This window comes from Tubulanus polymorphus, chromosome 10, assembly GCF_964204645.1.
Source record: "Tubulanus polymorphus chromosome 10, tnTubPoly1.2, whole genome shotgun sequence".
Taxonomy (NCBI): Eukaryota; Metazoa; Nemertea; class Palaeonemertea; order Tubulaniformes; family Tubulanidae; genus Tubulanus; species Tubulanus polymorphus.
This window is the reverse complement of record NC_134034.1, coordinates 10,380,687-10,392,886: the sequence shown is the minus strand read 5'-3', so window position 1 is coordinate 10,392,886 and position 12,200 is coordinate 10,380,687. Positions and strand designations below refer to the sequence as shown.

Below are 12,200 nucleotides of genomic sequence, written 5' to 3'. Positions count from 1 at the left end.
CGGCTGTTCGTTATCGGACTCAACGCGCATCTACATACATATGAAAATCAGAAAATTCTAACGAACAATATTAGCAAACAGAATTGATATTGTTTGCCGAAACAATTTGCGCTCCGTAATAGACATAAATGAACTGAGACGACACGGTTTGATTGAGTCTTTATGTGATTGAATGTAACAGGTTGTGGTCTACAATGCTGACTCAATAGCGTCAACGATGCAAAAATGGTTTATGTAATTTTGACGAGGGGCGCGCGTTACACGTGCGTAGAGGAAACGCTCGATAAACAGGGCTTCGTTGAACCGTTCAAATCTGCACAGAACTGAATTCATATAGATGCATTAAAACCACACAACAGTGCAAATGTGCTCAGAGTCAAATTGAACCCACACAAAGCTGGGGAACTGCCGGGTTCTGAGTTAGATTAAACCCACACAACTGTGGAACTGGACCCACAGTCAAATTAAACCCACACAACTGTGCAAAGTCAAATTAAACCCACACAACTGTGGAACTGGACCCAGAGTCAAATTAAACCGATACATGCGCTATGTTATCCGTCATCTTTGTACTAAATATTGTTGATTATGTACTTTTCATAAAAGTTTTCTTTGACAAGTAAAATTTCTCTATTTTCTGGACACGCCGACGGCATTCGTTTCATTCAAAACCGATTTTCGGCTAGAAATCACCACTGTCCGATTAAGAGCGTAACAAATTCATTTCAAGCCACCATTCAAAAGAACACTATGTCCTGCCATGTTTTCAGTCGACGGCCTGTGTCTAATCGCATTTGTGTCTAATCCGCGTTAAAACCGTTGGGGCGGGTCGGTACAAGACTTTAATTGCACGTCTTTATGCTAAGTAAGATTCCGTAAAAATGATCATGTGGATCTTCTGATCATGTAGAAGATCGTAAAGATTTTAAGCCATTTAAAGTTATAGAACTGCGGTTTATTGGCGCACATTACTTTAGATTTGGAAATAATCCCTCGCACTGAACATTCGTTGAATTCAGTTCTGCTCGGGCACAATTCCAAAGAACGGTACGGAGTCATCAGGTGCTGTCACTAATAGCTTAACTTCATATATAGTTTTCGATCTTTCAGGTCGTCGATACTTTTAGAAAGGGCATACGAACTCTATTTCATTTTTATCCCTAGAAACAACTTTCAGAACCTATTAGACTATAATGGGCCCAGGTGATACGATGATGAAACCAAGACGGAGCGAACGATTGACAAAGAGTTAACTCAATGAACTCATAGTAAACTCATTGAAAAAAAATGAATTAACTCTAACTCTGCATTAACTCATTGAAAAAATGAATTAACTCTAACTCATAGTTAGCTCATTGAAAAAATGAACTAATTTTAACTCCGAGTTAACTCATTGAAAAAATGAATTAACTCTAACTCATAGTAAGCTCATTGAAAAAATGAACTAATTTTAACTCAGAGTTAACTCATTGAAAATCAACTAATTTGAAGTCGGAGTCAACTCAAACTCACAACTGTGTAACTGGATCGGGATCCTGTATACGTCTTCACAGATTAGATGCAGTGTTTTGGACGGTTCCTGGTTTTATCGTCGACCTAAACCCACTGCCTAGTAACTAAAAAACGGATTAATTCCCAATCAATAAATATTTATAACCGGTTAATAAGGATACATGTACACACAGGCTAATCCGAATTGCTAAGAATAATGATGAATGCATAGAACGCATGAGGAGACAGATGATTCCCTTGGAGAAAGCCGCCGCTCTCTGCCTCTATCCACGATGACGCAACGTCATCGTCATAAAAATGTCTCCGACACGTTTTTCATTATCAATTATCAATTATCACTCGAAATCTCCGAGAGTCGAGATCAAAACTGGCTATTGTCGCGCAGACAATAAGCTAATCAGCAGCAGGCGATAACAATGTCCTGAAGGTGACAGACGAACGGACTCGTTACACGCGGTGTTTCGATCACAGAGAGAGAGAGAGAGGGAGGGAGGGAGGGAGGGAGGGAGGGAGGGAGGGAGGGAGGGAGGGAGGGAGGGAGGGAGGGAGGGAGGCGGTATCTGAGACGAACTGGTTGGTTTAATTTGACCCTGGATCCAGCTCCATTTTAATTTCTGGGCTAACAAGACCCCTCAAGACTAAATAATCTTTACATCCTGCAGAAAAAAAAGCTATGCGCATAATGAATAAAGAACATTTCCTAGAACATTCAGGACCATTATTCAAATCTACGAAACAATATTCGATATCAGTAATCAACAAGTTCTCAACTCCATGCTTAAATCTATGAATCGTCTACTTCCCAAGCGATACAAGCATTTATTTACAATTAAAGTTAAACACAGTCACAATACACATCGACGCAAGGAATTAGATGTTATTTTCACTAAGAATAACTATAGACAATTTACAATAATCTACAAAGGCCCAAAACTCTGGAACTCAATTCAAAAAATATCTGAAATGATGACAATCCCTCCCGATTAAATTATGTATTTCTGATTGATTCAATTTGATGTACCGAAATGTCATGTTACTTGTAGGTATGAATGGGGTATGAATGGGGTATGAATGTGCGTGAATGTGAGAGTGTTAAAATTTTAACTTCACCAGTCCTACAGCGTCTTATACTACATCATTTTATATCTATTCCTGCATATTATAATTCAAATCACGAATAAAACATAATAATAATAATAATCATTATTATTATAATGATAATAATAATAATAATTATTATTATAATTTGACTCTGGACCCAGTTCCACTGTTGTGCAAGTTTATCCTTGGACTACAAAACGATTTCGTTTCAGAGTCCATGGTTTGTCTGCCCATATCTGTTTGCCCAGTTGAGGCGAGCAGGCTTGATGTGGGGCCCTCACCGTGGCACCATCATAGATCATGTTCGCACCTGACATAATTCATGATATCTGTGCATAATAACATCGGGTATATACACGAAGGTTATTTCTTATCTCGTTATAAAGCCCATCGTGAACACATGTTGCGTCGTTTAGAATTATGAGTCGCGCTTTGTTGGTGAGATATTTTATGGCCCCGGCTATATTCGTGTCCAGCTATAATACCTACATAGAAATAAACAAAGCCGATTTAAAAGTATCATCTATACTTGATCCAACGTTTGCCGTGTGTTGGTTGTCGCAACAAACAAAAGGCTTATAAAGTCGATACGTATATATGTAGACTTAAAGAATATTCGATGATATGGTGGACGTCACAGTTGATATAAACATTGTATTCGTGTTATGGGTGATAGTTTAGAGAGAATCCCACAACAATAATAATGAAGAAAAATAAAGTCCGAAAATGTTTTTTTTTTTTTCAGCTAGAAATTTAGTTTATTCAACGTTTCGACTTTTATCAGGTAAATGAGTGATGATAGTAGCGAAAGCTCGTGCTCTGAATAAACAAGTAAACCTATATCAGTATATACTACTCGTGTTGTTGTACTTGTTCTACACCAATCATCATTGAAAGGGGATTGAAATATGTTCGCGGGCACCTTTTCTTGAATTTTCTACAAATTATCATGATTTTTCAGAACCGTTTTACAATAATGTTTATATACATTGATACCTAGTACGCGTTTTTACGGGGCACAGCATCAATATTGACGTTCTTTTTAAAAGTCTTTTTTACGCCGTAAAACCATTTTACAATAATGTTTAAATACATTAATGCCTAGTATGAGAGGTTCTGTGTGAGTCGATGCGCACTACGTCATCGATATTGACGTATCAAAATATTACAATTACAATTGTAAATTTTGGCATTCATTTTGTAGCAAGATATTATTCATAACTCTTATTTTATTTTTGATAAATTTGGATAATTATTTTTGAGAAGATGTGTGCACTACATCATAAATATATCCGGGCTAGACTGGTTGCCGGTCAATTCAATTCAATTATTGATATATTCAAATCTACAGTCGATAAACAGGGAAACTTAAACTATCTTAATCGTAAGTTCAGCTTCAACATTGCGTGCTTGCCCTATTCTAACTGATTCCCGCCAGCCCAACGCTTTTCATATCAAACGTCAACATCGAGAATTTTATGTGTCGAAATATTGATTCATTTCTATCGCGTCTTATTGTTTCTATTTAGGAGAGATGATCCTAATCGGCCTCCGTAAATCGAGAAGCGGTAACAGATGTCTAAAACGGTTATATTTCGCGCAGCGTGTAGGCTCCAAGTCAAAAACAAATCGTGATAAATTCCGTGTATAATCCGCATTCGAATCGGCTTTGGTTTTATTTGTTAGTCGAACCGTGTAAAGTAAATCCGCCTAATTACGAGCATTATTTGTTTATTCACGCAAATTCTTTTGTCAATTATTCTTTTTGACAAAAATCCATCCTACTATATACCAAAATCCGGTTGTCAGTCAAGTTGTAGAACTGCTGAATCCAGAGTCAAATGCAACCAACACAACTGTGGAACTGGGTTCAGAATAAAATTAAACCCACATAACTGTGGAACTGGGTTCAGAATAAAATTAAACCCACAACTGTGGAACCAGATCTAGAGTCAAATTAAACCCACACAACTGTGGAGCCGGATCTAGAGTCAAATTAAACCCACAAAACTGTGAAACTGGGTTCAAAATAAAATTAAACCCACAACTGTGGAACCGGATCTAGAGTCAAATTAAAACCACACAACTGTGAAACTGGATCTAGAGTCAAATTAAACCCACACAACTGTGAAACTGGGTCCAGAGTCAAATGAATCCAACACAACTGTGGAACTGGGTTCAGAATAAAATTAAACCCACACAACTGTGGAGCCGGATCTAGAGTCAAATTAAATCTACACAACTGTGGAACTGGGTCCAGAATAAAATTAAAGCCACAACTGTGGAACCGGATCTAGAGTCAAATTAAATCTACACAACTGTGGAACTGGGTTTACAGTGAAATAAAACCCACACAACAGTGGAACTGGGTTAACAATCGAATACAAATCACACAGCTGTGGAACTGGGTCCAGAGTCAATTTAAACTGTTCATAGTAATAATAATAGTCAAACAAAACCCACACAATTGTCAAACTTGATTCAAACTGAAATCAAATCGACCTGTAAAAACTAGGTCCAGAAATGGATCAAACCTTGTTTAATCATGTGAATCGTGGAAGGTGAAAATCGATAAATCACAGACAGAATAGAGAGCATACAACGATAGCTATCAAATCAATCAGTGTAAATATCATCATAACAATATTAACAGCCACTATAAATTTCTGTTCGTTGGGGACGTAGAAACCTCGCCGCGGATAATTAGCAAATTAACGGGATTGCTAATTGGGATTGATCTCAATTGCACGGTGCTGTTTAGCGGGGAGGGGCCAGAATTCTGATTAGTGTCCGAGACGATAACACCATTAGGAATGAATATGATTTTGTAATGGTGATTGCATTAGCGTCGATCGATACGATTATATGAATATGCAAATACGCGTTAACGGTCCGTATGCCCGTATTAGGCGACCGGTCGTCTCTTCGGTTTACTTGTTATATACTATATGGATATTTCCGTTTGACGCCGTAAAAACCGTTACAATGATGTTGTTATACAATGATGCATAGTACGCGTTATGTAAGAGTTGATGTGCACTACGTCATCAATATTGGAGTTCCAAAATAACCAATTTCGAATTCTGGCTTTATTTTGTAATTAGATATATTTCAAAACTCTTATCTTATTATTGATAGATTTCAATAATCATTTTTAAGAGGATGTGTACTACGTCATCACTATATCGGGGCCAGACTGGTTGCCGGTCAATTCGATTCGATCATCGACATAATGAAGTACAGAATTACTTTGATATAGAATATTCAATTTACATCATAGTTTAGTATACACGGATTATAGTGTCTATTCGACAACCTACATCTATTTATTTAAGTAATTATTGTCAACAATATTTAGGACTACGTGTTATTTTCAAGGCATCAATAAACTTTCAAGTTAGTTTTCTCGTCCAGTTTTTATGGAGACTTGATCCAAATCAAACTCATCTTAATTCTTGAACTGCCGTTTGACTTTCAAACTTCATTTTTCTTTGAATCAAACTCAGTCGTGTCAACAATTTTCCGGGCTTGAAATGATCAATATTCAATTAGGCCGATACATTACTGAGAAAATGGATTTAATTAATCATAATATCCTGTATCAATGCTGCCAGTGTCACAGAGGATTAAAAGATTAATGCGGATTATGGAGAGATCAGCTGGTGTCATTCCTACTTAAATATTATCTTAAATGGTTGTTATATCTTAATTGTGGTTCGGTTTTGAAGGACGATTAGATTTTTTGAGTAATGCATTGAAAAATATGAGAACGACAAAAGATCTCCACCCGACCGAATTGAGGGTTCCCGGGGAACGTGGATCTCATCGATGGTCGCTCTGCGCGTGGTGAGGAGCGCTCCATCGATCTTCACCCGACCGAATTGAGGGTGTCCAGGGAACGTGGATCTCAGTGATCGTCGCTCTACGCGGTGCCGATATTTGAAATCAAAATTTGAAAAAAAAAACTATATGAACTGAGCCGATTAAACCTTTTTGACAAAAAAAACCTAGGCATATATTGTAAGTATGCAGGCATATATTACATGTGTTGATTGATTTATCAACAGCCGGCGCACGCACGCGATCGACGCACTATATCCACAAGCTGATGCAATGTCAGAGCACAATCCATTTACGGAGATGAATTAATTTTAACTGTCGCGCACGACCTATAACATAAATTCCACCCCATTGTGCGGCCGTCATACGTAACTTTTCATATATTATAACGTATATGAAGTATTAGGATTATTTCTGATAATATTTCATTGCGTCGAGTCGCTGAAAACAATGCAAAAATAGTGAATTAGAAAAGAACACTATCCTTCTAATTCTTACTCTAAATAAACGAAGGTCCAACCCTTTTTTCGTATTATGTGTTGACCACAGGTTGAAGCGGACATCGGATAGATATTGATAAATTTCATTTGTATTAAAACTAAAAAGTTATCAAAATATGACGAAGTGAAAAGCGAAACGGTTTAGATTGAATTTATAGAATTTGCTTTTGTGTAAATTAAGTCTATGCAACGCACAACTCAGCCTGACCACAAGCAAGTCCTCTGATTCATATCAGATACGAATAGCCTTAATTACCCCCAGTGGACGTCCCCCATCCAGTGGACTTCCCCATCAATCAAATTCACTTCAATTCAAGCGAAATCGTCGAAATCTAGGAATAGCGCGTAAACAATTCGATGAATCACGACCCGCGTATGTCGGTGATCATAACTTACGTCACCAGGGGGCGTGCTACGTCATTGATAACGATTATAGATTGCTTTCTTACGTCACTAGAGGGCGTGCCGAGTGAAAATGTAACAACATATCGTACGATAACTATCCGAACCAACCTCCCGCTTCCGGTCTTGCTTGTCTTTCCGTGTTGTTTAAGTTTTCCGAGGCGCAATTTGGCCGGAAACGCGCCCATTGTTAGTTTCAGACTAGCGCCCGTCGTTCGCATTCCAATTCAGTGAAATGAAAGATTTTAAAGATAAGGCCACCGTTATCTAACCACAAATTATCTCTAATGATCATGGGTTATTACATAAACATACGATCTACGAAGCCCCGGGAGCCGGTTCAACAATCCGGAGCTAATTTTGACTTTAGAAAGAATGAAGTTGATTTTCACAATGATTTGACAGCCGGAGTCAACTCTTAACCCGGAATTGTGCAGCCGGTGGCTGGTGATTATAGTATCATGACTCGTCCAGATATCACCTATAATGTTATAGAATTCAGCCCGCCCGACAGTTCTTCGTTTGATACGAATCTAATCGAATTAAATCTATTAGGTGTGCCCTTATCCCCGATAGGATGCGTCCTTATTCCCGAATATAAAAATGTCAATAACCCCGAATTTTGAACAAGTAGAATCTGTCGAAAATGGTTTAGATATATCTTCCCTCAAAATACCACGGAAACATGGTAGGAGGGTATAATAAAGTAAGTAAGATAATTTCACCGGGAGCCTGAATGGACGGTTTATGCATTTAATCCTGTATTACTGAGAACTTGGGTAGATTCCTGTGCCTTCTTTGAAGTGCCCTTTTTCTTTGGCGAGGTAGTCAAAATTTCATGCCGATCAGCTTCTGTATTTTGGTGGAATATTTTTGTTGAAAGTTTCTGGTTTTCGTCGTCTTCAAATTCATTTCTCAAGGTCGATGATAAATTTGCGAGCTCTAGTGGCATGGCAGAGCCAAGTGGTGTCCGTGGGGGTCCGGAATCCCGCCTCAAATATAAAGGTCCCTTAGAAATTTCGTCTTCAATTTTCTCCGGGTTGGTCATCTTGTCGTGGCGATTTTTTTATCTTAGAATAGGGATTGACCCTGTTACTTATATGTTGGTAAATTGCGTTTGAATTTTTTTTTGATTGAGTGTCCCTTACAAACCCACCACACCTGCCGGGAAACGGGGTTTGAGTTTACAGAATTGTTTGTTTTAATCGAAGTACATATAATTTGTCGTGGCGATTATAGCTGCTTCACCATTCTAGAAGTTCTAAAATATCTCGGTGTATTTGAGCAACAAAATGACGGCGAATCTTGAAGAAATCATCCTCAATAATTCTCGTGTGGACCAGCCTTCCTCTGACCCTGGATCCGCCATGAATTCTCGACTCCATCTGCATTTCGTGAACAGAAAATCTAATTAGAAACAAAAACCCGTTCGTTTTTCAGTTTTCAATTTTCTCGATAAAATCATTTTATTCGTTCGTGTCGTTCGTTCAAACTAATCCAGCTATAAATATTTCTACACGTTTCAGGTCATTTACATTTAAATGCATAGAGCTCTTTGTTTCAAGATAACATTATCCATAAACTATGTACAATCATATTTTATATACTTACAAGACTTTACACTATATATATTTACATCCTTTTCGCCATCATGATAATGATAAAAACTATCATCAACAATTAATCCTATATAGTAATTATATATTAATTATGTTTGGCAGGTTTAATTCAGTTCTATTTTGCATCATGTATATATGTCATGTACGAGGCATTTTAGAATACTATATGAAAAAGTATGAAATCTTAGAAAAAAACAACCAAGCGCAAAATACGCGGATAAACAGCACTTCAGAAATCGACGAGCAACAATATGACTTTATGAATAGCATATGAATACCGTAATGAGCCATTTAGATTCTATCCATATGATACAAGAAGGAGACTTTTTCCTAACATCGGGAGACTTTTTTCTTTAAGAGTTATTCCAATTTTCGAACAAAAAAGCAAAACTCATCAAACATGATTTGACTCCGTTTTCTGTAGTTTATACTAAATAAATGCCTGTAAATTTCTCGTAAATTTGAGAAAGTTATTTTTCTTTTTAAATACACTTTTTGACTTAGATTTTCGTATGCCGTAAATGCCGAAGACTACGATCCAAATGCGAGATTTTGCGAGATTCACTTCAAGTCCTATTATTATGCTTAATATTACAGAATTTGTAAATACATCATTAATATATTATCAATAAATCTTTATCTAAATTCAACTAGCTAATTAATCAACTAAGGACTTTAATCAATGAACATAACTAATAAACCAAACAATTAATTGGCTTTTATTAATTAATTACAGGCGCTCTGACTAACAAGCATATTATGCATTAAATTAACGCGTAAGTTACAACTTTGCAACTTTTAATTCTTAAGTCCGTAAACCGTGTTTTCAGTATCTTCCGCAGGAAATGGATACCTCCGAGAATCTCGGAGATAAAAGAAATAGAAATTAGCAAACTTTCTTCACAAAAAAAAATCCACTCGGTTCATTACATTAACTTCTTCGTCTATCTATTTACAAAGGTTTTTTTCACCTATAATGGAAGAGCTACGATTCATTGAAATATTCGTTGTCGCTAGATTAATTTCATACACTAGATTTAAATAGAATATTATATTATATATTATATATATTATTACCCAGTTGACGCATTTTGGACGTATATCTGATCCTGGTCACCGCTTCTTGTTTCCTGTAAACTGACGCCGGAACAAAAGTTTTTTTCGATCAGCAGTTCAATCTCGACGCAGGACGAATTTCCGGTCATGCTTTTTGCCGACGAGCACCGTTGTATCTCTTCCTCCGTGTCTCCGAAACCACGTGCGAATATTGGCTTTTTTTCTCATTTTTACATGCTGCCGTAAGGTATGATATTTCTGGGACTAGTCGTCCCGGAGCTGTCCGTGTCCGAGCATTGCTCCGATTGAGCCAGTAGTCTCTGAATAGTGTCGATAGCCGAATGTCCGTTTTTCGGCAGGTTTACGTCGTTCGGATCCTTGCCCTCGACGACGTCGCCTAAAAACGATATATACGTGATCGCCAGTCGCAGCGTTTCGATACGCGACAAGCGTTTCTCGTAGGCGAACGTCGGAACTTTCTTACGCAACGAATCGAACGCTTCGTTCAAATTGTACATACGTTTACGCTCGCGTACGTTAGCGGCGCTTCTTTGCGTCGGCGTCACGATCCGTTTACGTTTGCGTTTGGCCGGAGTCGACGACGTAGGCGTTCCGGAATAACCCGAGCCCGATAGACCGAGACCGGCGGCCGTCGCGAACTGGTGCTCGCTGTGATGGTGGTGGAACATGCCAGACGTCATTGCCGGGATTCCGCCGTTCATGGGATGCGCGGTCGCGATGCTGTGGTGGTGATGCGACGCGTGTCCGATCGGTCCCGATGCCGGATAACCGGCGTCGTGGTGATATCCATATCCGGCGTATTCGTGCGCTGCGGCGTGATGCGGAGGCAGGTATCCGGCGTTCAGGTATCCGGCCGTTTCACCCGCGGACGACATCCAGTGATTATGATCCATGTTCTATCGTCTATCGGCTTCGATCTCTGTCGCTCTTTCGATCTCTAAGTCTAGCGTCTCTCTCTGAGGAGGGGTTCCGGTGTCGGCCCCGGTGAAGTTGATGTGTTTATCAGATCTGATCGATGGATCTTCGTCGCATGGATTTTATACGTCGCACGCGCCGGCCCGCGATCCCCTAAACCACGCCCATCTCGCACCTCGTGACGCACAGTTAGCCACGCCCATAAGCGAGCAGGCCGTCCGCCAGCCCGAGAGAGGAGTTAATTGTCGTACGATATTGTCATCTAACGGCATGGTTCACGGCAACAGGTCGCTTTTATGAGAACAATGCGAAATTAAATCCCTCCATGCACTTAGAAAGGAAACGTCGGCTTCGAACTCGCGTGGTCAGTATTTAGATAACGGAACACACTTTCAATGATGAGAATGCATTTCTTTAATTATATACGTTTTGAATGCGGTTCGTTTTTCATTATAAAGTTTACGCAACGACATGCAACACATCGATTTCATGATTAGATGAAGAAAATTGTGGCTAAATAATGAGATAACGGCCATTTAACGAAACACGCTGACCGTATTGTGATTATAATACAGCGAATCCCAGCGCTGATTGTGAAAATATAAAGTCTGAAATGTTTCCTCCGAAAGCCGATTCAGTTTTATTAATACAAATATATCTGTATAATTTCCTCAATTAAATATCTTCAGAGTCGAGAAGATACACACTATCCGTGTAAGATGGAGGACGAGAGAAATCCGACGATGATTCAGTCAAAGATGAAAAATTCTTCATCAGAAAGACATATTTTGAGCAAAGTTTTGGCTAAACAATCATCATCAGGCGTACTGAAATATTTCATGATTAGTACGCCTGATGATGGCCAATAGTCTTTAACTCTGAATAGAATCTTAACTTTGGAAATTGTGGAACTGAGTCCAGAACTATGATGTATTTTGATTAATGATACAATCAATAATATTCAAGTTGAAAAGAAAGATGTTCACGCGTTTATCTCAAGTGGCCATACGGCACTGTCAATTGACATTTATTGACCAACAATACGTTGAGTAAATGCTTGAATAAAGTTATTTGCGGGAGCCCAAGCATCAAGGACTGGTTGGCAACCTTTGCACTATTTACAATACAGATAAATCGATTTGTTACCATTGTATACGGGTCTACTCCGGAAAAATCAATAAAAGTGCCCGGTCGCGCGCAGAGTTTTGAATACGATGCGAGCGGTCGATACTCA

General features: G+C 38.6%; 1 protein-coding gene across 1 annotated transcript; it reads right to left on the bottom strand.

Annotated features, from left to right (window-relative positions):
- Positions 1–9,618: 9,618 nt before the first annotated feature.
- On the bottom strand, positions 9,619–11,047 carry LOC141912075 (uncharacterized). The gene has a single exon (XM_074803260.1). It carries the CDS (start codon positions 10,942–10,944, stop codon positions 10,261–10,263), a length of 684 nt encoding a protein of 227 aa, XP_074659361.1. The 5' UTR covers positions 10,945–11,047; the 3' UTR covers positions 9,619–10,260.
- Between the last annotated feature and the right edge of the window lie 1,153 nt (positions 11,048–12,200).

Excerpts from the sequence above, each read along its gene's own strand:
- LOC141912075 (XM_074803260.1), bottom strand. The coding sequence starts at position 10,944 with ATGGATCATAATCACTGGATGTCGTCCGCGGGTGAAACGGCCGGATAC.